Genomic DNA, 23,941 nt, shown 5'->3' on the forward strand with positions numbered 1-23,941 from the left:
GCATACACACATACATATTGTACTAAAGGGAATACTAAGCTCTTTCAACAACCTATTACTAATCGTGACTCCTGACCACGTCGTACTAACCAGAGAACCACCCCGATCCTCGCCCCAGTTTAACATCTGATCTTTTTTTTTTCACCCTTGCCACGAAAATCAAACAAACCAAAAAATAAAATAAAAAATAAAAAATAAAACAAAACCAAACCAAAAAAAAAAAAAAAAAAAATTAGAGAAAATCACCCAGAAAAATTGACGTATGTGTATTCCATTGTTGTGCCTTGGCTGTCCCTCCGTGGCGGACAAAGCAGAGCCTGCAGCAAAGGATGGACGATTGGAGGCAGCGGGCGAAGACGCTGTTGGATCAGATATACGCCGTGGACCCGTACTTTGTACAGAGCAACGAGACAAGGTTCGTCAATCAGGTCTCGTACGCGGACATCGCCGCTGGCCGGTCCAGCCCGAGCTCGAGGGGTTCTAGCCCGTTCAGAAACACCTCGCGTGACGAGGCTTCGTCGACCCCTCTCTCGATTCAGGTGCTGAAACCCACCGTGCAACTGTCCAGAACGATCGAAGCCCAGAAACAACCAGCTGTCGAGCCGATCCGCGACGATGCTCTAACGAACGTCGCCAGAACCGAAACGAAGACGAAAGAGGAACAGGCGACGAAGTTCGAAGAGCAGAGCGAGCCCGACGCGAGAGCCGAGGTAAGAAGACACGTATCCAAAGTCGATTCGGTGAGCTACCGATTGAGAAATCAGCCGAGAAGGTCTGGCTCCGCGAAGAAAGACGTTCAAGAACGGATCAAGGGATCTCGCGAGAGGAATTCGTCCGCGGAGGCTGACAACGAGACACCTAAATCGGTGGTGGAACAGAAGAAGGAGCCTTTGACGATCAAGAACACGCTGGCGCCTAAGATCGAGAGGAGAGGAAGGTCTGCTAGTCCCATTTGGATGCCCGGATCTACTTCCTACGCGGATATTCTTCGCGGGAACAGGCAGAGTTCTCGCAGTCCTTCGGTAGAGACTGGGAAAGATGCTCACGTAGTTGGAAGAGAGATTGAAGAAACCGTGGTCGAGGAATCATCTGAGACTGTCCAGCAGAAGATAGAATTCCAGGTGCCTAGACTCGAGGTAGAGGAAGAAGTTGTGGAGGAGTGTTCAGTCGTGGAACAACCAGCTGAAGAAACATTGATGGAGAGTTGCAGCCAGCAACAGCCTGCCGAAGTTGTGCCCGAAGTTGTACGCGAAGAAGTCGCGTCTCCCGTGAAAACGATCGAGAAACCGAGCGACGCTGAAGCCGGTTGGAGGGACGAAACTATGGACGAGTATGTTCTACTGAACGAGAAGAGCTACGAGAACGTTTCGAGGCAGCCGGTTGCAACAACGCAGCAAGTTCCCGAGGTCTACAACTACATTCACCCGCCCATCACCGAGTTGGTTGGGTTCATCGGATCTCAGATCGCCTATCCAGTAAGTTCCTACGTTTACATGCCAGCTGCACCGCCCCAGCAGATCGCTCTTCCTCATTACACCGAGAGCCAGATAACCTTCGCGTCGGAACCGTACGTGACGCAGGGTAGCTACATCTCCGAGCCAGAGATTTACCAGCAAAGTCAGTTGCAGAAGCATTCGCAGAGGCAGCCGCATCAATCGAAATTCAAGGCTCCGCCGAAGAGCACCCCTGTCGTTGTGCAGAACGTCGAGGAGAAGTGTCTGCCTAGTAGGATTCAACAGCCTGTGGTCGTCGAGTCATCTCTCGTTCAACCGGTTCAAGCGGAAGAAGTCCCTGAAGAATCAGCAGAGAAACCAGTAGAGCCAGAACAACAGTCTGTGCAACAACCTGTGCAACAACCTGTGCAACAACCTGTGCAACAACCTGTGCAACAACCTGTGCAACAACGACCTGTGCAGCAACCAGTATCAGAAAGCACGCCCGTTAAGACGAAAAACACCGTATCAAGCGAGAGCAAGACGTTCTCCTATGCTCAGATTTTGTCGCAGGGTCTCAATCCTAAACCAACGTCATCGGCTGCTAGCGGCCAGTCCCCGACAACGACGACGTCGTTTACGTCGAGACAAGAAGACTCGCATTCGCCGGCAAACTCGACGACGTCCTCCGTGCACGAGACGAGTCCCCCTCAGGAAACTGGACAGGTTCGAGAGTCGTCGGTAGGCAAGCAGGGAGGAGCGTGGGACACGTCGAGAAGACGAGAGACGAGGAAGACTCACCAAGAGTCGCCGAAGACGCGAATTCCTGAGAAGAAGGCTCGCAGAGGATCGCATCCGAGAAGCTCGCCGAGTTCTCAAAGAGGCCAGAAAGAGAAACCTAGGGCTAGTACCGAGCAAAAGAAGCAGGTACACGAAATTAAAGACGATGATATTCCTGTGAAAGACTCCAAGGTGATATCTGAGGTGATTCCAAAGAGTAGCGAGGTTCAGATTGAAAGGGAGAAGGTGGATGACTTGGTTAAGCCAGAGATTAAGCAAACGGACGTTGAGAAACCGAGGAGGATCGAAGCTCAGAAGCAGGACGAGAAGAATGCTCGCAAGGAAACAGAGGCTGATGCTCAACAGAGAAGTACTTCTCAGGAGAAGAAACGAAAGGGGAAGAAGAAGAAGACGACGGAGAAACAGGACGACGAGATAGAGAAGGCACTGAAGGAGATCGAGGATATGGATAGGCACAAAAGGAGAGACAAGTCGAGGGAACAGGCTAAGAAAGATGCGGCTCAAAGTACGGCGGAGAAGGCTAAAGAAGAAAGCGAGAAGAAAAATGTGAGATCCAGCGAGAGGAAGAAACAGAACAAGTCGAGACTGGAGAAGGTTAAAGACGAGCCAGAGACCGCGCTAAATCAGAAGGAGTTTAACGTAAAGGAACAGGTTAGATCGAAAGACGACGCGAAGGTGAGCAAAGAGGAGAAAGATTCTGAGAAGAAAAACGCAAAGGACGATAAAGACAGAGAAACGAAGATTGAAGAAGATCGAAGGAAGGAACCTGAAAAGAAATCTGAAGCGAGGGAAGAGAAATCTCAGAAGGAACCTACGTCCAAGAAGAAACAGAAGGGTAAAGAGCAACCTGCCGCAGTGAGAGACAAGTCTAACAAAGATACTAAACCCACGAGAGTCGACGTAGATTCGGAGCAAGTTCAGAGAACCGCTGGTGAAGATAAAGTAGAAACTCAGAGGCAGAAAGACGCGAAATTAGATACAGCTGAGAGCGTTCAAAATTTGGAACGGCTGAAGAAAGAAGATACAAAAGTTACGAAGTCTGCGAAACCAACCAAGACAACCCCGGAAATGAAAGTCGAATCCAAGGATAAACCACGAAGCGAGTCGAAGGAGAAAGAACCGACGAGACTCAAAGAGCAAGAGAAGTCGAATAAGAGGACTAAGAAACAGAAACAGGGACACGAACAAGAAGTGTCCAAGGACCAATCGAGACAGAAAAAGTCTGAAATTGAGAAATCAGAAGTGACGAAAGACGTAGAATCGGAGGAGAAGCGAGAGGTTAAAGCAGAGGTTCGTGTAAATACTCCGAAAGACGATAAAGATAAGAAAGTAGCTGGAAAGGAGAAAGGAAAGAAAGGTGAGACGAAAGATCAGAAATCGGAAGTAACGTCGAAGGCAGAAGATAACAAGGAGGAACAAAAGGCGATAATCAGCGCGTTGATTCGCGTCATAGAGTCAACGATGGGAATTGGCGAAGCTGATGAATCGACGTCGGAAACGGTGGTGCAGGAAAACGTAGAGAAAAAGCAGATAACTGAAGGAGAGGAGAAGCAGGATAAATCTGGCGAAGAGCAAACTATGGAGGGCAAAGATTCGAAGATAGATTCGGAAAGAGACTCGAGAGTGCCAAAAGAAGAACCGAAGAAAATGGCTGAATCGGAGAAACAGGCGAAATCAAAGAGAAAGAAGTCGAAGAAGGAAGAAGATGTTAATCAGAAACTTGCGGCTGAAGTAACAGAGTTTACTGAAAAAGACGAAAAAATCGTCGAAGAAAAGTTAATTGAAGAGGAGAAGGTTACAGAAGAATCGAGAAAGGAATATTTGAAACCTGAAGCCGCCACGCCGAGTAAAGAACAATCTGGAAAGAAAAAGCATAGGAAGTCTAAATCACCGATGAAAGCAAGGAAAGAAGAAAGTTCTAAGCTTGTGGAAGGAAACGAGAAATCTAAAGAGAAAGAAGAAGGAGTCAAGTTAGAAGAAGAGAGTGGTAAACTCGATACTGGCAAGCAAATATTTGCGGAGGAAATGAGAAAAGAAATTATTACCGAGGTTAAGGAAGAAATTGGTGCGATTCAAACAGAGAATCAGAGAGAAGAGAATGTTGTTGATGTAATAGAGAAAATTGAAGTAGAATTTGATACTAAAGATACAATTATTGAAGAAAAACCTATAGAAAACGTCGAAATATCAGGAGAAAAGGGGATACAAGAATCTAAGGAATCGAAAGAACTTGAAAAGGTTGAAGAAGGTGACGTGAAGAAGGAAGAAGAAACCCTATCAAAAGCAGATAAACCCAATATCCACGAACCGGAGCGAAAAACCGAATCTTCAAGAGCATCGTCAAAGTCCAAGAAAGCAAGTAAATCAAAAGAAATATGTGTCATCGAAAAAACAAGTCCAGTTCCTGTTATCGAATCCAGAGGAGAATCAAAATCCAGTCAACCAAGCACGCCAAAGTCCGATAAGAAAAGGAAGAAGAAACAGGAGAGCAGAGATAAAGTTGCAGCCGAATCTCCACAACCAGAACGAAAGACAGTCACTGAGGAACCTGGCGCAGACGTGAAGTCGATCGAACAATCTGTTGGAATCAAAATATCTGAAGAAGTAACTCCTGAAAAATCCACTGGAACGGTAGAACCGTTCGTAACTTCATTGACAGAACCTGAAGACAAAGAAGAGACGCTTAAAGAAGTGATTCGTGTCGAAGAAACTCCAAAGTCTGACGAATGTGAATCTCAACTGCGAGATTTAATTGGAAAACCAAGCACGACGAAAGATTCTTCTCTTTCGAAGAAAGAGGAAGCTGTAAATGCTAGTGTTTTGGATACGGTTTCGTCGGTCGAACGATCATGTTCGCCGGAGAAATCGTCGATCGTCGAGGAAACGGTAACCACGGTGGCCAGCATCGAAACTGAGCCATTCGCGAAATCGTTAGAGAACGTAGAAAATATTCCCTCATTCGTGGTCGTAGACTCCAAATCCACCGAATTAATCACCCTGCGTCCTGATACAATAGAGACTAGCCTAACCACCGAGCATGCTAGGGTATCGAATGATTCAGCCGTTGGTATCCCGTCGAAGGTGTTAAACACGTTGTTAGCTGACGTTGACAAGTCGATTTCCGATTACGCGACGTATATCGACGATCTTGTTAAAGACGATCAGCCGATTCTGTTCGGTAGCGTTCAGGATAGGAGGAGGGGTCGTTCCGGTACACCGAAATCTGTAGAAAGCGCGAGAGACGAGAGGGAGTTGGATGTTATAGAGAAAGAACAGGACGCGAAGGTTTCCCAGAGTAAATCTGAGGACGTATCGGTTGAGAGTGATAAGACTGAGGGTGATGGTTCAGGGACGATGGTTCAGGAGGAAATTAAAATTATTGGAGAAACTGCTAGCGTAGAGTTGAAAGATTCGAGCGAGCTTCGAGTGGTAGAGAGCGAAGGTGAAATTGCGGAAGAGAGTTTAAGATTGTCAGAGAAACTGTCAGAATCGAAGAATTCGGGCGAGTTAGTGATAGAGAGCGAAGGTAAAATTGCGGAAGAGAGTTTAAAATTATCAGAGAAACTGCCAGAATCGAAGAATTCGGGCGAATTAGTGATAGAGAGCGAAGGTAAAATTGCGGAAGAGAGCTCAAGATTATCAGAGAAACTGTCAGAATCGAAAGATTCGGGCGAGTTCGTGATAGAGAGCGAAGGTAAAATTGTGGAAGAGAGCTTAAAATCGTTAGAGAAACTGCCAGAGTCGAAAGATTCGGGTGAATTGAAGCTAAAAGGCGAAGGTACAATTCTGGAAGAGAGCTTAACATTATCAGAGGAACTGCCAGAATTGAAAGAGTCGGGTGAGTTAAAACTAGAGAGCGAGGGTAAAATTGTAGAAGAAAAGGAGGAGTTAGGATCATCGGAGAAGCTGCCAGAATCGAAAGATTCGGGTGAGTTAAAACTAGAGAGTGAAGGTAACGTTGTAGAAGAGAAGCAGAAGATGAGCGAAGAATTGGAAGAAACTTCTTCTGGCGTTCAACAAAGAGAGAAATTTGAGGTAGAATCTCGTGAAATGAGCTTGGACAAAAAAGACAGGGGACGTGTCGACGAAATGGTCGAAATTTCTGCGAAATTCGATATTTCCCAGTCTGATGAAACGGGGAGGATTGAAGACAAGGCGAGTGTGGTTGAAGGAAAAAAGAAGGTTCATCCGTATTGCTTCACAGACTTGGTCAAACCGTACTGGTTCGATTATCGTCCGTACATCGAGGCAGAAATCGATTTCCATCGTCGTTTCAAGGTGGTAAGAGTAATCGAGGAAAATGTGCCTGCTTCCACGGTATCAGAATCGAAGAGCATTGAGAAAATAGTTCAAGAATCGGTTATGAGGAAGCCTGAAAAGTTGGAAGACGCGGAACAATCTGAGGCCGAGTGTAGAAAACTTTCCGTTCTCAAGGAAACTCTGAAGTATCCAATTAGCACATTTTACGAACTGGAGTCCGAATGGGCAAAGTCCAAGCAGACAGTTAAAGAGAAAGAAGTTACATCGACTTCTTTGGAACTCGCAAACGTTGAGGTTGCAGAGGAAGAAATGCAGGCTCGAGGAGAGGAGAGACAGCCGGAGAGATTAGAAGCTGGGGAAATATTAGAAGAGGAGGTTAAGAAAGAGAAAACTATCGCGGAAATTACCACGGAAATTACAAAGTCTACGGATATCATTCTGGATCAAACGGCAGCTCTTATCGAGAACGTGAATAAGGAACTTGATATGCTGAAGAAGGAGAAGGAGCAGAATATGGCGGAGAAAGAAATCAAAGATGGAGAAAAAGAAGAAAGAGAAACCGAGATTCAGAAGAAGAAGGAGCAGGTGCCTGATGGAAAGTCAAAAGAGAAATCGAAGAAAGAGAGGCAAGCAAAAGATGAGAAATCAAAGGCTAAGAAAGAAGAAAAGAGGGAGATAAAATTACCAGCTGGAGAGCCTGAAGTAGTCGAGAAGAAGGATGAAGAATTAATCAAAGTCGTGGAACCTACTACGACTGTGAAAGAAGAAATTAAGGAGACGTCGTTGCCGCTCAAAGAGTCTGAAATAATTGAGAAGAAGGATGTTGAAGAATTAAACAAAACTACAGCGACAACTGAGGAAAAAGAAACTAAGGAGCTTGACGTATGTCAGAAGGATGATGCCGCGATTGTTGAAGCTATAGAGTTGACACAGAAACAACTTGTCACAAAACTAGACGAAATAGTCGATCAAAAAGAAGAAAATAAGCTAGAAAAGCGTATCGCAAAAGAAGAGCCATTAATCACATTAGAATCAAACGTCGACGAAGAAGTAAAGCTGACAGCAGAAAAAGCAAAAGAAGAAACGAAATTAAAAAAAGGTAAGAAGGAACAGGAGGAACAAGGCGAAAGGAAAGAAATTATCCCAGAATCTGAGATACTAGCTGAGAAGAAGCTTGAGAAAGTGGAGAAGCCTGTTTCTGAAAAGAAGAAGGCTTTTAAAGAATCTAAGAAGAAAGAGAACGTGAAACAAATGACGAAGGAAGAAAAGTTAACAGAGGAGGAATTTGTTACTGTCGCAGCTGAGACAACAACAACTGACAAAGAGATAAAAGATGCACCTCAATCTCCAGTGAAAGAGGACAGAATCAAACCTGCTGATAAACCCAAGAAAGAGGAAGCAAAGACCAAGTCGAACAAACAGAAGCAGCCTAAAGATAAACCTGACGTGAAAGCCAAGTCTGTGCCAGAGAAAGAAACAAAGAAACACGAGAGACAAGAGATCGGTTCGCCAGATTCGAAGAAGAAACGCGATGGAAAATCAAAAAGGACAAGCGAAATTCCTCAAGCGTCGGTCCCTCAGGAAACTTTGATTGAAATTTCTCCGGAAGAAACTAAGCAGGAAGAAACACAAGCAGAAACGAAAGAGATGTCTAAGGAAGAAGTTCAATCAGTTTGCGGCAAATCATGGGCATCAGTGGTTGGTACGAAAGGAACTACCGATACAAGCAATCTCCCTGCAGAAAATGCACAAACGTCGGACGTGAAGTCAACTACTCGAGAATCGATCACCGAATCACCGAAATTGGAGAAAATAGAACAGACGGTGGAAACAGTGCCCGAGGAGCCACAAACGCAGCACAAGAAACATCAAAAGAAGAAAGAGGCCAGACAAGAAAAGATTGTCACCGAGACGAAAGCTGAAAAAGAAAATGAAGTGAAGTCAGCCGTTGCCGAGAAAGTCGAGGAATTGGAATCGACTACAAAAGAGTCAAACAAATCGTACGCACAGGTAGCAGCTTCCAGCAAAAGGACTTCCCCGCAAACGAGTCAGGAGGAAGGGGTCGTGTTACTTAAACCGATTCCTCTTATGCCTAATCAAAGCGAGAACAGAGAAGTCACTCTTGAAGAATCGCCAGGTGTAACAGAAATTCCACATGTCGAAGAAGCATCAAAATCTGAAGAAATAACAGTGACGGATCGAAATTTTGACGAATTAATTACAGAAGAGAACGTTCTCAAAGTGGATTCAACCTCGTGGGTGGAAGAAATCGAGAAAGAAGCGATGGCGGATGACTTGGCTAGTCCTCTGTCTCCAGTTTCGAACGAAGTGACAGAAACTGAGACATCGCAGAAAACGAAAGATTCGTGGGCTGCTATAGTTAGCAAACACGTGGAACCACTGGAACCACTTTCATCGCCGATCGGCGAGAAAGTAACAGCGAAAAAGGAGCAGATTGTCGAACAACATTTGCATCCTCAAGTACAGATTCACGTGGAAGAAGCACCGGAACCAGTACCGATCGAAGAAGTGGTTCAGATAGACGAACAGGGTTTCATGGAATTCGTAAACCGAAAAGAACTGCGATCCAGACGATCCAGATCGCGATCCAGAAGTGCCAGACGGGAAGAAACGAGCTCGAGACAGTCGAGTGAGAAGCCGATTGTTCCTGAAGAAATTTTGGCAGATGAACAGATGCAAACGAGTGCGCAGAGAGTGGAGGAGCAGAAGAAAAAGAATGGAAGTAAAGGAAAGGAAGGGAAATCGAAAGATAAAGGTAAAGGGAAATCTAGTAACGCAGATCGTAATCAGATGACGAAAGATAAGCAGGGAAAGGGTAAAGAGAAGGGAAAAGATAAAGAAAAAATGAGTGAATTTGAGGAGAGAGGAGACACAGAAGAGAAGATACAGAAACTGCCAGAGACTAAAAATAATAAGGAGGAAGAAGATAGTTCAAAGACAAAAGAGGTTAATTTAAGTCAGGAAAAGATAAAAGAGAAGGTAAAGGAAATGAAAGAGAAAGAGGAGACTGAAGTTCCAGAAACAGAAAAGGTTGAGGAGAAAGTTGAAGCAAAGGAGGTGAAAGAAGAAGCGCAGATTGCAAAGTCTGAAGTTCCAGAACAAAAACCCGTAGGAAAAGGTGAAATAAAAGAAATAAAAGCTGTAAAGCCTGAGAGTCCAGAAGTAGATAAAGCAAACGAAATGGACAAAAAGAAGCCCGCGGACAAGTGGAAGAAAACAGAAATGAAAGAGCAACCTGCTACGAGGAAGAACAAGAAATCGAAGAAAGGAAAATCTGATAAGGAGCAACCCAAAGAGGAAACTGAGAATAAAGAATCAGTCAAACAACCGGATATCATTCAGATGACAGAGACAGAATCGAAGTCGAAAGACGAAGTTAAGGAAATTGAACCAGGAGCAAGTAAACCTGAGATCGTCGAAGAAATTAAATCTGAAAAATCAACGCCGGCAAGGAAACCTAAAGGGAAATCTAAAGAAAAGAAAGCAGAAACAGTGGCAGAACAAATTAGTGAAACGACAGTCGAAGAGAAGAAAGTATCTGAATTTGAAATTAAAGAAGAAATATTAGCAAAAGAACCACACGCCAAGGATAAGGAAATCCCAATGAAAGAAGTCGCGAAATCAGACACTGAAAGTAAATCTGAACTTGCCGAAGGAAAGCCGAAAACAGAAAAACGCAGAGGAAAATCCAAGGAGAAGAAAATAGAAACCGTGCCGGAACAAGTTGTCAAAACACCAATTGAGGAGGAGAAAGCATTTGAATCTGAACTTAAAGCAGAATTACCAGCAAAAGAACCAGAAGTTGAAGAGATTAAAGAGGTGCAGGCAGAAACAAAAGAAAAACCAGCACCTGCACAGAAGCATAAAGGAAAGTCTAAGGAAAAGAAAGTGGAAACGGTACCAGAACGAATCGACGAGGAGAAAAAAATACTTGAATCCGAGATCAAAGAAGAATCGATAGAAGAAGAAAAGAAAGAAATCAAAGAAGAAGTGACAGGTGAGAGGAATGAAATTGATTCTAAACTGGAGGAGAAAAAGGAGTTAGTTGAGAAAGAAGAAATTAAAGAGGAACCAATTAAGTCTCCGCAAACATCTGTTGAAGAAACGACTTCAAATACTCAAGAACAAGTTGTGACAGAAGAAAAGTATAAACTTTCAAAGAAGGAAAAACGAAAGCAGAAGAAGAAAGAGAAGTCAGCCACACGAGCAACTAATGAAGAGAAATTGAAAAAGGAAGAGTCAGAGACGATCGTCACAGAAAAGAGGGAAGAAACAAGCGCGATTGTTGTTACACCAGAAGAAGTAAAACCGAAAGACATAATACCTATTTCACCCGATGAAAATGAAACAAAGGGAAAGTTAGAAGAGATTAAGAAATTAACAACAATCATCTCTGAAGTGTCACTGCCTGATGAAATAAAGCTTGTACCAGAAACTACACTTAAGCCAATAATCAAGGAAAAAGAAAGATCAAGAACACCAGAGGAAACAAATCTACCTAAATCTGCTGACAGCAAAGAAAAAGTTCCAGAGGACGTGGAAAATCTTGCCGAAGAAAAAATAGAGATACCTAAACCAGTGGCAGATAAATCTGGAACTCCTAAATCAATGGCAGATGACACATTAGTGGTAGATATAGTTCGAAAACCTGAAACAGAGACAGATGAATCTAAACTAATGTTAGATAAAACTGGAAAAGATATAAAACAGGAGGAACCAACTTTGAAACGTAAGAATAAACATGCGAGGAAAACTAAACGCGAGGAACAAGAAGCAGCAACGAAGTCTACAGACGAAGAACCTCAGTCATTAAAGGATGAGAAAGATACAGAGATATTAAGTACAGATTCTATTGTTTCGACAACTGTAGAAACTCCGAAAGAAATAGTCGATGAAAGGGAAGATGTGACGATAACTGAAGAGAAAATAGAATTAGACGTGGAATTGAAAAACTTGGAGGTTGATGAAAAACCGACAATTGAGGAGGTTGAGAAAAATGAGAAAGAAGTTAAGAACGTATCGGAGGAAGAATTTGTTGTCAAAGAAACAGTCATCGAAGAGATGACAGAAACAAAAGACTTTGCTGAAAGTCAAGAGGAGATCGTTAGTGTACAAGAAACGGAAGAAATTCCAAAAGTACATCCTCCGGAAGAGGAAACTACGAAAGAAGAGAAGAAAGGTAAAGATAAAACACACGATACATCCAAGGACGACGAAAAGAAGATATCCGAAGAGAAACCATCAAATCCCATAGAAGAAATATCAGACAAAACTAAAGCCGAAATTAAAGAAGGTGAAATCATTTCACTCGAAGAGATCGACGAAACCATCGATGAACCTGCTGGAATAATAGTAAATGATAAGCTGACGGAGGAAACTGGCAAGGAAGAAATAACAGAGAAGAAAGAGACAGGAGAAATCGTAGAGATACAATCGGGAACAGTGAAGGACCTCGAGAGTATAAGTCAAAGGACCGATCAAGTCCCGCGACAGGAAATATCGATAGAGAAATTGTTAGACGAAATCGAGTCACCCATAACCATAGATTCGATTCAATCTCAGTTAGAAACCGAGGAGGAATTCGAGAAGTGTATATCCAGTGAGCCCGAGATAGAAACGGTCGACATCGTGATCGAGCCGGCGAAACCGAAGGTGCAATTCTACATAGCTGACGAGATTCTGGTCCTGAGTCCCGAGAAAAAGAAACCCGTGCAAACGCCCCTAATTTTGAGAACCCTGTCCGAACTCAGCAGATCGAAATTCCTCTCTCTCGATAGCGGCTTCTGGCCGGACAAACATCCGTATCACGAGGCTGAACGCTACCTGTTCGAGAATTTGGCCAACTACTCGAAGGAAAGCCCTTCCGGCGACGCGAAACGCGATTCTAACGACAAAGACGATTTCGACGGTGATAACGGCGGTGGTTTGAACGATCGCGGCGGGAACGGTGGCCCCTTGAATTCTTATTTCATGGGTGGGCCGCACACCGAACGTTTGATCGCCGATCTGCCAGGCGGCATAGGTAGCTGGAGCGATTACAGTACTTACTTGTCGAGCGAGAACGAGCAGAGACCGGGTCAGATTTCAGAGTTGATTTCAGAAAAGATCGAGAATCCAACGTCAGACCCGTCCTGTCCCTCCGAATTGTCCTCTGTTCGTCCCAACGACGATCAGTCTGTTTCGAAATTCGTCGATGAACCTGTCGTTCCTACGACGCCGGGCAATTCCGAGGAGGCGAAGTTGTTGTCGTTCTCGACTGTCGAGGTATCCTTAAAGTTCGATCAGAGCAGGATCGTGAGCCCGGATCGACGATCAGAGTCCACACGTCCCGATCCACGTGAGTTATCCCTGACACCAAGCATCCCTGACCACGGCCCAGATCCCAAGGAACTGAATTTAGGTAGAGAAAGAGGATCGATGCAGCGGCGCACTCCAATCGTGGAGACGGAGAGAGAGACGGGGGTAGCTGAAGATGAGGCTGAAAAGAGGATACGAGGGATCAAGGTGCGATCACGACACAAGCTGCGCTCGATCATTACCCAATCGAGCTTGAACGAGTTTCATTATCCTTGTTGTTGTTGTGATTGTTATTGCTGTTGTTGTTGTTACGATTGTGTTGTGCGGACTCGTGTATTATATATACATGACTCGCGAGCTCGCGCGTGAGAGTGTATGCTTGGTATAGTTTTTTTTATTTATATTATTTGATCTTTTTTTTTCTACCGTTTTCTCATCGTCTTCGTCCGTTATTGGTTTTACTCTATTTCAACTTTCTAATAACGTCTCTTTTTCTCTTTCTCTCTCTCTCTTTTTTCATTTTTCTCACCTGTCTCTCGACTTGCGTATATATATGTGTATATATATATATATATATATATATATACATCGAACGTGTATTATACTTCTCTCTACTCGCTGACTTTCTTACTCCGTGCGCGTTTTCACAGTTGATAACCGCTAATCATCGCGTTGGCGCTGCTACATTGCTACTGCTTCTCTCTGTTACTACAGCTCTCTGTTTCCTTCCACGATCTGCATGCCCACCGCTTTTGTTTTGTTTTCATTAATGCACGAGCGTAACGTTACTTGATTTTCTGCTTGCGTTGCGGTTCACGAGAACATTTCAAAAGTCGCGCGAGATATATACTTGATTTCGAAAGGAAGATCATCGACAAGAAAATGATCCTCTTACTTTCTTTCAACGTCGAATAATGTTATTCTTGTTCAAGGAAGCTGTTCGTAGTCACACGACACGTTACGTCCACGTAATTACGATCAACAAAAATCCCTCTTGAACTACTACGTAATACATTGTATTTTTTAAACACCTTTTTTTTCTTACTTTTTAAAGCTTTACCAATTGTGAAAAATATAGAATATACACGAGACTAGTATAACAGAGACCCTATATATAACAATATATCTTAATCTTGATTCATTTCTCGAACCTGCATGGACGAATCATTCTATCCATCGAATTTATTTCATCGTCAGTATCAGAACAATTTTCAGCATCCTCTTAATACTTGAACATTTATGTGTTTCTGCCTGTGCCCTTGTATTACGATTTGCAAATTCGACGAGTTCCTCTAATCCATCAGATTAACAGGCTGATATCGAACGTGCACGGCATATTTTCTTCGCGGTGAACAAACTCGACGCTTCGTTAATACGTGCCTGTGTTACAGGACATCATACAGGAGCGCCTAATGGTTTTACAGCTGAGCGTTTCGAACCTGAAAGGGACCTACTTGCCACGAGATAGCATAGACTCTATGCTATCTGCGCTCACGGTGAGATTATGCCCTGTAAACGTTTCTTTTCTTTTCGTTTCTTCTTTCGTCGGGTCAGAATATTCAGAATTTCGTTTCTTTTTTATCGGATTTTTTTTTATTTGTTCGGTGACATTGAAACGATGAAAATGATTTGTAGAATTTATCGACGGAGCTCCAAGGATACGATCGAGAAGTGCGCCAGCTGGAAGAAGAGTTGCGTAAAATTCCGGCCGATCTGGAAGCTCAGAAGCTTCTGTCGAATCTAGGGGAAGTTCAGTCCCGCGTCGCTACCTTATTGTCACAGGCGGAACAAGGACGCGCCACCCTCGAGGGCGCGCGTGGTGAACAAGAGCAACGCGGCCACGATATCCACGAGTACAAGAAATTCTTGGATGAAACGGACAGCTGGTTAAAGAATATCGTGGCCGGTATCAAGCAGCCGACCGCCACGAACAAGGTGCGTTCACGTGAAATAACATTTTTTAGTAGTTTCAGTCTTCGTGATGGGAGATGGTACAGTGACACTTCAAATTTCACACAGAGAATCGAAGGATATTCGACGCGTGTTTATGAGCGATCAAACATCGTTCCAATATTTCCTGCACTCGTCTCTAAAGTCAAAACACAAGTCAAAATCGCTTGCATTTCATCCGTGTTCCTCGGAACTTTCGCATCATAACGCTTTATTTTTTTCTTCATCATCCGTGTGCGTACGTTTCAAATTTTACACGGGGAATCGAAGAATATACAACGTGATTGCTACAATTGCTACTTTGACCCTGCTTATAATCATTTTATAATCGTATTTTAAAGTGAAAATTTCGTACTATCTTTGAGCTTTTTTTGAGACATTTTTCAATTCCCATTTCAAGTATGAATGATCGAAAGAATTCCAACGATTATGCAGATGTCGTTCCAATATTTCTCGATCCTCCTGAAATCGCCTGCATTTCATCTCCTCGGAATTTTCATATCGTAACGCTTCGTATTGATACGCGTTGTCGAGAAAGAGAGAAAAAAAAAAATACTCGCAAACGTCGGATCGTGATTGTTCGCAACGCGTTGGACACTGTTCCCGGTGTTGGCGGATCTCGTAATCCCCCGTTTTAGCATGGCGGCGTGCGCGATTTATTTTTAAACGAAACCACGAAATGCGAGATCAGATCACGCACGTAAAACGTCTGTCTGTCTGTGTCTCTGTGCGGGGACAGGCTTTGCAGGACGAGTTGAGCAGTCACGCGCAGCGGGTATCGGAGCTTGAATCGTTGCCAGAGATCAGCACGCTGGCAAAGGTCCTGAAGAATGCGCTGTTGGAGGTGATGTCGCGTCTGCAGCAAAGGCAGCAGGTATCCAACGTTTTCCAATGCTCGGGGGCTTTCGCAAACTTCGCTGGTCTTCGCGCAACAGTCTCGTGAAGTATAATCACGGTGACACGGAAACAGAGAATTTTAGCACGTACGAAATAAAGTTCAAACGGCAAGAAAGAAAAAGAGACTAAAATTGAAACAGCAAATATTTATTATATACACTTGTTTTTCAATTAATCATGCTTCGTACGCCGTGGTAACAAAATCGCAGAAGTGAGAAATATGGGAAAAGATCACATTTGTTCATACATATGTACATACAATATTTGTATAAAACGTACATGCATAGCATCATCGATTCATTTTAAACACGCAGACAATTTTTGTCGAGACATTTCTAGTCGACTTCTAGTCAAGTTCTAATTTATTTTTAAATTGAAAATTAAATGAAATAGATTATTCAGTCTCGTGTCGATTGAAAATCAAGAGATCCTCGAGGATGTATACGAAGTATGTATATTTGAAAATGATATACATATGATACAGCCTGTAGAAAACAATGGTAATAGAGTGATATATAGTTAGATGTAAGCATGTAACATTCTTTTCTTGTTTCTGCTTCTCAACGTAGTAATTTATGTTTATCACGTATCATTTTGCACGATATTTATTAATGGGTAAATTATGACGGGACAAGGGTATATACATTTTTATGTACTTTTCATCGTGCCATTGCGTTTAGTTTTCACCTGGGCTTCTCATCACATGCAACACCTATGACGGGTTAAATATCAAGTGTTAGTCGACAGCTTCGAGATCGTTAATTTTTTTTTTATGACAACGCAAAGTTTCATTTTACGAAAGATTATCTGCGATGTTTAGCCCGCCATTACGCCGTCATTTTACACTCATCGCACTGTCATCGTTTACTCTCTTCTTACAACTTCATGGTGTATTTAGTTATACACACGTATGAATTCTCACTCTTTATGTTCCTTCTAGCTTAAGGTAATGGATATAATTATATTAGGTGCAGCATTTGTTTATGGAATGTTAATACAATTACTCTGTACTTTTTTTTCATGCTGTAATTAAAGTATTCTCATTAATCCCCATCTCCCCCCTTTTTTATTTATCCCCCTCGATATATATATATATATATTACCAAGAAAAATCTTCGAACTGTATGTATATGTACTCGTGTATATATGTATATGTGTAAAATAACGACGACTTTTGGAATTCACTACGCAAATATTTGAAATAAGTGTCTTTTAAAAATTTTTTAATCATTTTTTCCATTCAATGTAATTCTTTATTTGCTTATTCTTTATTTTTATTTTCTTTCTTCTTGTTGTTATTTTTTTTTTTTTTTTTTTTGTAATTAGATCCTCAGTCGTAAAAATCTTGAGTCGTTCAATGTTACGGTCTCGATCGATAAATCGCTGGTTCCATTTTTCTTTGCATTTATATAATATACGTGGATCATTTAGCGTGCCTAAAATAAACGTATTAAAATAAAGTCGAACGTAGCATTCATTTCGGGTTAAAAATACGACAGTGTTACGCGGAGTGTTCTTGTTTGCGGGTAATCTCGTTCTTGCTCCTCGATGATCATGTTTTCTGAATAATTCATCCATTTTCGTGACACCATGCAGGTACAACTGTACCGATCGAGATATAGTAGTTGAAGACCAAATCATGTAACAATCAACGTAACAAGCTAGTGATTAACGTGGTGCTGTCATTAACAAAGGTGCATTGAATTTTGCTACCATAACACGGAAGGATTTATCATAATCTATACGCTACTGCTGTCAAATCCTATTATGCAACAGATTTTTCGAATGATAGAACGAAGTAAAATTTCCGCCATCCTCGAATTTGAAACTTACACGAGGGAAATATGCAAGTGGCAAAATTTAATTGCTTTTCATCATTAGAGCTTCAGTTTCATCATCCATAAAAATAAATTACACTCTATATTCAACTTATGTTTCACTCTTAATTGCACAATTGATAAAGATATGTTACATTTAGCTAGAAGAATAAAAAATTTTAATACGAGCTGATAAATTAAGTTAAGCTAGAAAGTTTCCATCTTTTTTTTCATTTGTCGAAAATAAAATTATACAAATATTTATACAACGCGCAACAGCAGAGCGGCTGAGGTTCTGCTTTTATATAGAGAAACGCGCGACGAAAGGTTATTAAGAAAGACACATTGCAACAATCGAAGAACCGGCATCCAGGATCGTCAGACAGGTAGATCTTGAACCAGAATCGTTCTCTTCAATTTTCCAGGAGCTTTGCGACGAAGAGGCGCAAGCGGAGGAAACGTCAGACCGCGACGACGCTACCCTCGATCAGGCGCCCTCCATTCACTCGTCCCTCGAAACAAGCGTGCCGTCTTTAGCTGACGTTTCCCTGCAAACAGGACAAAGTCTGCTAGCGGACGACGTCGTCGAGAAACCGCAACAGCTGACCAAGCAGACATCCACCAATCGAATCCCAATTTCGACGGAATGTCACTCACTGACCACGCAAACCGTGGACGTGATACGCCCCAACGTCGAGAACGTTCAGACCCAGGAAACGATAAAGATCCTGAAGACCACGGAAGGCGATCACGACGTGATCGAGATAGCCACGAAGAACGTACCTTCCACCTCCATTCAGGAAGTCGTCCAAGAACGTCATCCCGAAGCGACAACCGAGGACATCGTGGTCGACATGAAGTACCAAGATCCCACGAACACCGAAAACACCACCAGCGAGTTGAACATCGTTCACGCTGCACCGCAATCGTTCGAGACTGTCCTGGTCGAGCCGGACGACGTGACCACCGAAGTGGTAGTGGACGAGGACGGTTCGAAGAGGATAATCGTTAGGAAATTGAGGCGAACCACCGTGACCAGTAGACAAACTACTCAGCAACACGTGTCTTCGACGTCCACGGCGATCGGGGACGCTCCGTCCGTGGTGCAAGCTTTCTCCGAGGCTACCATGAGGGATCAACAGGTGACAGTAAGTACCGCGAAGCCGAACGGCACGATAGAAACTACCACGAGACAGATCTACGGCGGCAGGGTGACTACCGGTACTCCGTACAAGGACGTCAACGTGGAGGAGTACGAATCAGCGCCGCAGTACACGCACATGGTGACCCAGGGTCACATTCGAGACATCAGCCCGCAACCTTTCGAGGAGGGTCTCTTGACGGAGGGTGGAGAATATCGGGCACAAACGTCGAGCGTGCACGCTGTGGTGCAGCAAGTTACCCGTAGGGTGGTCAGAAAGACTAGGAGAATCATCAGAAAAGTGACGATCATAGATGGCAAAGAGACTGCCACGGAGGAGATCATAGAGGAGCCAGAGGAAGTGGAAATCGACGAGAAAAACATTCCGCACATAAGCATCAACGTGGTTAAACAGGAAGAACAGAGGCAGTTTGGAAGAGATGCTGGAATAGGCGAAGGGAGAACACCGGAGTGTATTTTGGTTGAAGAAGTCACTGACAGGGAAGAGAAGGAAGTCAAACTGGAGAAAGACGAAGGTTTGAAGGTAGAAGAGAAGGAAGTCGAAGAAGATAAGGGCAGAGATTTGAAGATAGAAGAAGTTACAATCGATGACGCGCCCATGCAAGGACCGTTCTTTGGAGCGTTTGCTAAAGACATGCATCCAAGCACGTCCTACGTAGAATCGAGACCCTTGACTGACAGGGAGAAACGCGACAGGAAGGAAGAGAGAATTACCTCGCCAGAGGAAATTTTGGAGAGTCTAGTCTCACCTTCAATAACAGACATTCGAAAGGAACAATCTCCTGAACGAACGCCCGAGGAATCATTGTCGCAGATCCAAGAACTGGACGACGAAAGTTCGAAGCCAGAGTCCGTCGAAAAGAAAGTGGAACCAGTGGACAAATACGAGCACGAGCACTTCCTGGTCGAGGTAAAAGAGAAAAAGCCCCTATCGTCGATCAGCCAGGCGTTCATCGATGCTGAAGCGTCTGCTGCGTTGCAGAGTCCAATCGGCGAAGAGGTCAAGATACGCGAGACCGAGGAACAGGAAGAGTTAGCAAAGTCTTCGGTCGAGTCGATCGTGTCGGAGGACGTGGCGAGCGTCACTAAAGCGACCTGTAAGTCTGTCGATGCACCAGTACGTGACGAAACACCCGGTATCGAGCTAGAAGGTCGCACGTTAGATGTAGAAAAGCACGATAAAGACACTAGAGGCACCGTAGATGTACTAGAGGGAAAACCATCGAGAGAGGTCTCGATCGAAACGTCGGCGAGAGAGGCATCAGAGTCGTCGATAGAGGATCGGCAAAAGACAGTTCACGTTTCAGAAGAGCGACCCGCGCAGATCGAAGAGGCTGGAACCTCAGCGATTCCAGCACCGATGGAGAGTGAAACGCACGAGAAACAATCGGATGCTCTGCCTATCCACGTGAGACAGCAGATAGTGAAGAACTCGTTCGTTCCGGAGATCGATTATTCGGTCGACGATTACATGGACGAAGCCCTGAAACCGGAATACAAACCGATCTTCCACAAAGTGGAGATATCACTGGCTGTGAGGAAGGACGGCGAGGAGATGCAGCCTACGGTGTCGGTGAAGAGTCAGGCCGAGCCGGAAGGGGCTCCTCGTCGCATGGTGAAGGAGGACGTCGACATCAGTCTACCGGCGGACAAGGAGAGCAAATCGGTTATCCACGACAAGATCGTGCAAACTTCTCCGCCGTTATCCGAGCCGAAAATCGTCAGTTTGGACAAGTCTGTCGGAGTTTCGGAGAGACGAGTCCTCACCTCGGACAAGTCTGTCGTCACGTCGGAGAAAGAAGAGACCGACAAGTCTGCCGTCACTTCGGAGAAAGAAGAAACTTCCGACAACGTGATCACGTCGGAGAAAGAGGACGAGTGCCAGACTGAGCCTGCGATCGAATTCGAGGAAGGGGCGAAAGAAGATGTCAGGTCGCTCGTGGAGACGAGATCGAGCGTGGACGTCTCTCTGGCATCCAATATCGCAGACTCTACGGAGATCGACGTCGCGTTGTCCGATTCTTCGAAGCACGACGTCAGCGAGGCACCGCAGCCCGACATCGCGAAGATGCTCGAATCTAAAGAGCTGGAGCTATCTTCGAAAGATGGAACGTCGGGAGGGGAAGACGGTTACGAGGCGGACAGAACGATAGTGTCGACGACTACGCCGGACGACGAGGACACGATCAAGACGAAGAAGAAGAAGAAGAGGAAGCAGAGGATACGTAGTCTCAAGGACGAGGAGCAGACCGAATTCCCAAAGACCACCTCCGACGACGAGGCGTTCACGGACGACCTGGCGGATGGGGAGCGACGAGTGGAAAGCGAGGACGCGAAGGCAACGAAGAAGAAAAAGAAGAAAAAGAAGCGGGCGGACGTCGACGTCGAAAGATCACCAGCCGTCGCGTTAAGCGAGGCAGACGCGCAGACCGTTCCTCAAGAGTTCAACGTTTCCGTTGCCACGTCACCGAAGCAACAAGAGGTGTCGGAAATTTATGTTCAGACCTCGCCGCATTTATTGGAGGAGCAGACCGAGGTACCACAGGTCGATGAAGTTCACAAACAAGTGCAAACTTCTCCTCCAATTTCGCTCGAGGAGGAGAAGGTTGAATCACCGAAAGCGGAGGAAGTTCACACGGAGATGCAGACGTTACCGTTGTCTACTTTGGACGTCAGCATGCAAACTGTGCCGGAGGAGGAACCTGAGAAACCGAGTACACATCACTCCGAAATGCAAACGTGCCCGTTACCTGCTTTGGACTTTGGCGTTCAGGCTGTCACCGAGGAGCCGCCTGAAATAGAAGAAACGAGTACTCAAACGATGGAGACTGCCGAGAAGAAAGTGGAGGAGTACGCCGTGCAAACCAGTCCGATCGAAGACGTTGAAGGAGCCAACGTCCCGATCGAAACTGAAGAGACTCAGGTTCAAACTGTGGCGACGGATGTGGTTTCCATCGAGGCGCAAACATCGCCAATGCCGGCGTCAACGGAGATAGAAACGCAAACCGCGGAGAGAATGGTGGTCGCCGTTGAACAACAGACTACTCCACCACCGAGCGAAGAGAAGATTCTAACTGGTATCGCCACTCAAACCGTAACACCTGAAGCACCTCGGACCATGGAAACGGAAGCACAGACTAGCAAACCGAGTAGCCCAGAGATAGTCACTCTGGACTTCAACGTTCAAGCAGATCTGACAGAGCAACCTTCGCTCGAGGCGATGGAAACGCAGACGACTCCGGAAGAAAGTCCTCGACAGGTGGACACTCAAGAAACCGAGTCGCAGACGATGTTGCCCGAACCGACTCAGGAAACTATGATACAGACAAGCCCGGTTACGTTCGCTCCGGAAAAAGTCGAAGTGTGCGAACTGTCTTCTCAGACCAGTTTGGAAGAGGGGAAGCAATTGATGGACGAACAGTCTCAGACTGTCGCGCCAGAGAGGATAGAGACCTCGGACAGCTCGGTGCAGATAAAGACGAGCGAATTGGTGCCGCACGCTGAAGAGAATGTGCAGATCATTCCCGAAACTCGCGAACGTGACGCGCAAACGATCGTCGACGAAGAGAAACCGTTGCTGGTGACGGTCTCGCAGCAGACGAACGGCGTGTTGCAAGTTCCTGCCGAAGAGGAGAAAGTGGTGGTTGAAGACGATGAAGGTAACGTGATAGACGATGAAGGTAACGTGATAGACGTGGTGGACGGGGAGGCGAAGACGCCTCTGAAACTTACAGAAATTCCAGTAGCACCTGATGTACAAGTACAAGAAACTAAGGAACATTTGGATACGACGAAGATCGAGAAAGTAACAGAACTGGCGTCTGTTGTGGAAGAATCTGTCAAAGAGGAGGAGTCGACGGTTGCAGAACGATTGCGGAGTCTCTCCGAGAGAGCGGAAGAAACGGAGGAATCGACGGCGCCTTCGATGGAGGAGGATACCGAAACTGCGAACGCTGGATTCGAAATACGTCTGCAGGCAACTGTAGAGTTCCCTGCTAGCGACACCACTGCTGACACCACGAGCAAATTGAGCTATGATAGCTCGCAAGACACGACCATTACGGAGGACACTAGCTCCGGAGGGAAGATAGACGACAGCGTTGGAAGGAGACAGAAACGAAAGAGGAGGCACAAGACCATCGAAATCTCCGCGACGAGCGAAAAGGATCTGGAATCCATATTTGGACAACCGATAGAGTCGCGAGACGTGTCTCTGAGGTTGTCTTATTCCGACGTCGCTAAGAGGAACGTGGGCAAGGATAGGTCTCCTCCTGGTGAAGCTGGTTCGAACAGAGGTTTCGAGGAAGACGGTGTCAAGATCGTGCCGGAGGAGAAGGCGCATGAAATTGAAGAAAATGTTGTACAAAGTGTTGACGTACCGTTTACAACGACGAAACCAGTGGCAATTGAAGAGACGCAAGATGTATGGACGTTAGGCAAGGATCAATTGGAAGGACAACAGACGCCAGTTATTCCACACATGCCTTCGCCTGAACCGATGGACACGACCGAAGAACCACTTTCTCCTATGGAATCGATAGAAGTGTTACAGGAAGCTGATCGACCGAGGGTTAAGACCTACGCGGATATTATCAGCGAGTCTTCGAAGAAGCCAGAAAGGGATCAGTCTTCGTGGGAATTGTCCCACCACGCTGCGCCGAGTGCGCAGAAGAGCGCGAGTTCGAAAGCTTTCTTACTCGCTGAGGCTGCAGAGTACGAACCTCAACATCAAATCACTCAGAGCAGCCAAACGACCAAAGCGATCTCCGATCGAATGCAGAACCTTCGAAACGCCAAACAGCCGAGTCATCTAGGGAACATCCTTCGCATAGCTCACCTTGATAAGATAGCGAACGAGAAGCAAGCTGAGGAACGAGCTGCCGAGGTGAGGAAGGAGCTGTCGCATTTGAGGGATGCCGCGCAGGAAAAAGACGCGATCACCGTCGAAGAAACTCTGGTCGTCGTCGTGGATACGATCTCCACTTGGCTGGAGACGATCGAGTATAGAATTTTCCTGAGCAAAGAGTGTCCCAGCGGTCCCTCTCACGACGACAAGACTTACGTCGAGCTGAAGGACGAAGTGGAGAACGTGGAAGAGAATATTCAGGAGTTGAATAATATTTGGAAATTGGTGGAGGCGAATTACCCAGGGGAAGATAGAAATAATTTGCAGGAGTGTTTGGACGCTCTTCTGAATCAGGTTAGGATGATCGAAGACGCAACCGACGATGGAGAGAAACATCTCACGAGTGAACTCGCTAGGTGGGACGAATTCGTGAATGGCGTGAGCAACATGTACAGGT

At 45.0% G+C, this 23,941-nt stretch overlaps 2 protein-coding genes across 4 annotated transcripts in view; both read left to right on the plus strand.

Moving 5' to 3' along the window:
* Positions 1-16,712, plus strand: part of LOC122537454 (nesprin-1) — a 78,340-nt gene extending 61,628 nt beyond the window's left edge. Inside the window, exons 38-41 of one of the 3 annotated variants that reach the window (XM_043670617.1) lie at positions 315-13,019; positions 14,204-14,308; positions 14,448-14,747; positions 15,502-16,712. In XM_043670617.1, coding sequence (XP_043526552.1) covers positions 315-13,019; positions 14,204-14,308; positions 14,448-14,747; positions 15,502-15,705 — 13,314 coding nt within the window. In that variant the 3' untranslated portion in view covers positions 15,706-16,712. Of the gene's footprint in view, positions 1-314; positions 13,020-14,203; positions 14,309-14,447; positions 14,748-15,501 lie in introns of those variants that run through there. The other 2 variants (XR_006308628.1, XM_043670618.1) reach the window with 2 other exon arrangements.
* Positions 16,713-17,166: 454 nt separating this feature from the next.
* The window catches only part of LOC122537455 (nesprin-1-like), a 32,442-nt gene continuing 25,667 nt past the window's right edge, over positions 17,167-23,941 (plus strand). The window contains exons 1-2 of the mRNA XM_043670621.1: positions 17,167-17,255; positions 17,902-23,939. Of these exons, the coding sequence (XP_043526556.1) occupies positions 17,250-17,255; positions 17,902-23,939 (6,044 nt within the window). The 5' untranslated portion in view covers positions 17,167-17,249. The remainder of the gene's footprint in view (positions 17,256-17,901; positions 23,940-23,941) is intronic.

The sequence above is a fragment of the Frieseomelitta varia genome, unplaced genomic scaffold (genome assembly GCF_011392965.1).
Source record: "Frieseomelitta varia isolate USP_RPSP 00005682 unplaced genomic scaffold, Fvar_1.2 scaffold_909, whole genome shotgun sequence".
Classification (NCBI taxonomy): domain Eukaryota; kingdom Metazoa; phylum Arthropoda; class Insecta; order Hymenoptera; family Apidae; genus Frieseomelitta; species Frieseomelitta varia.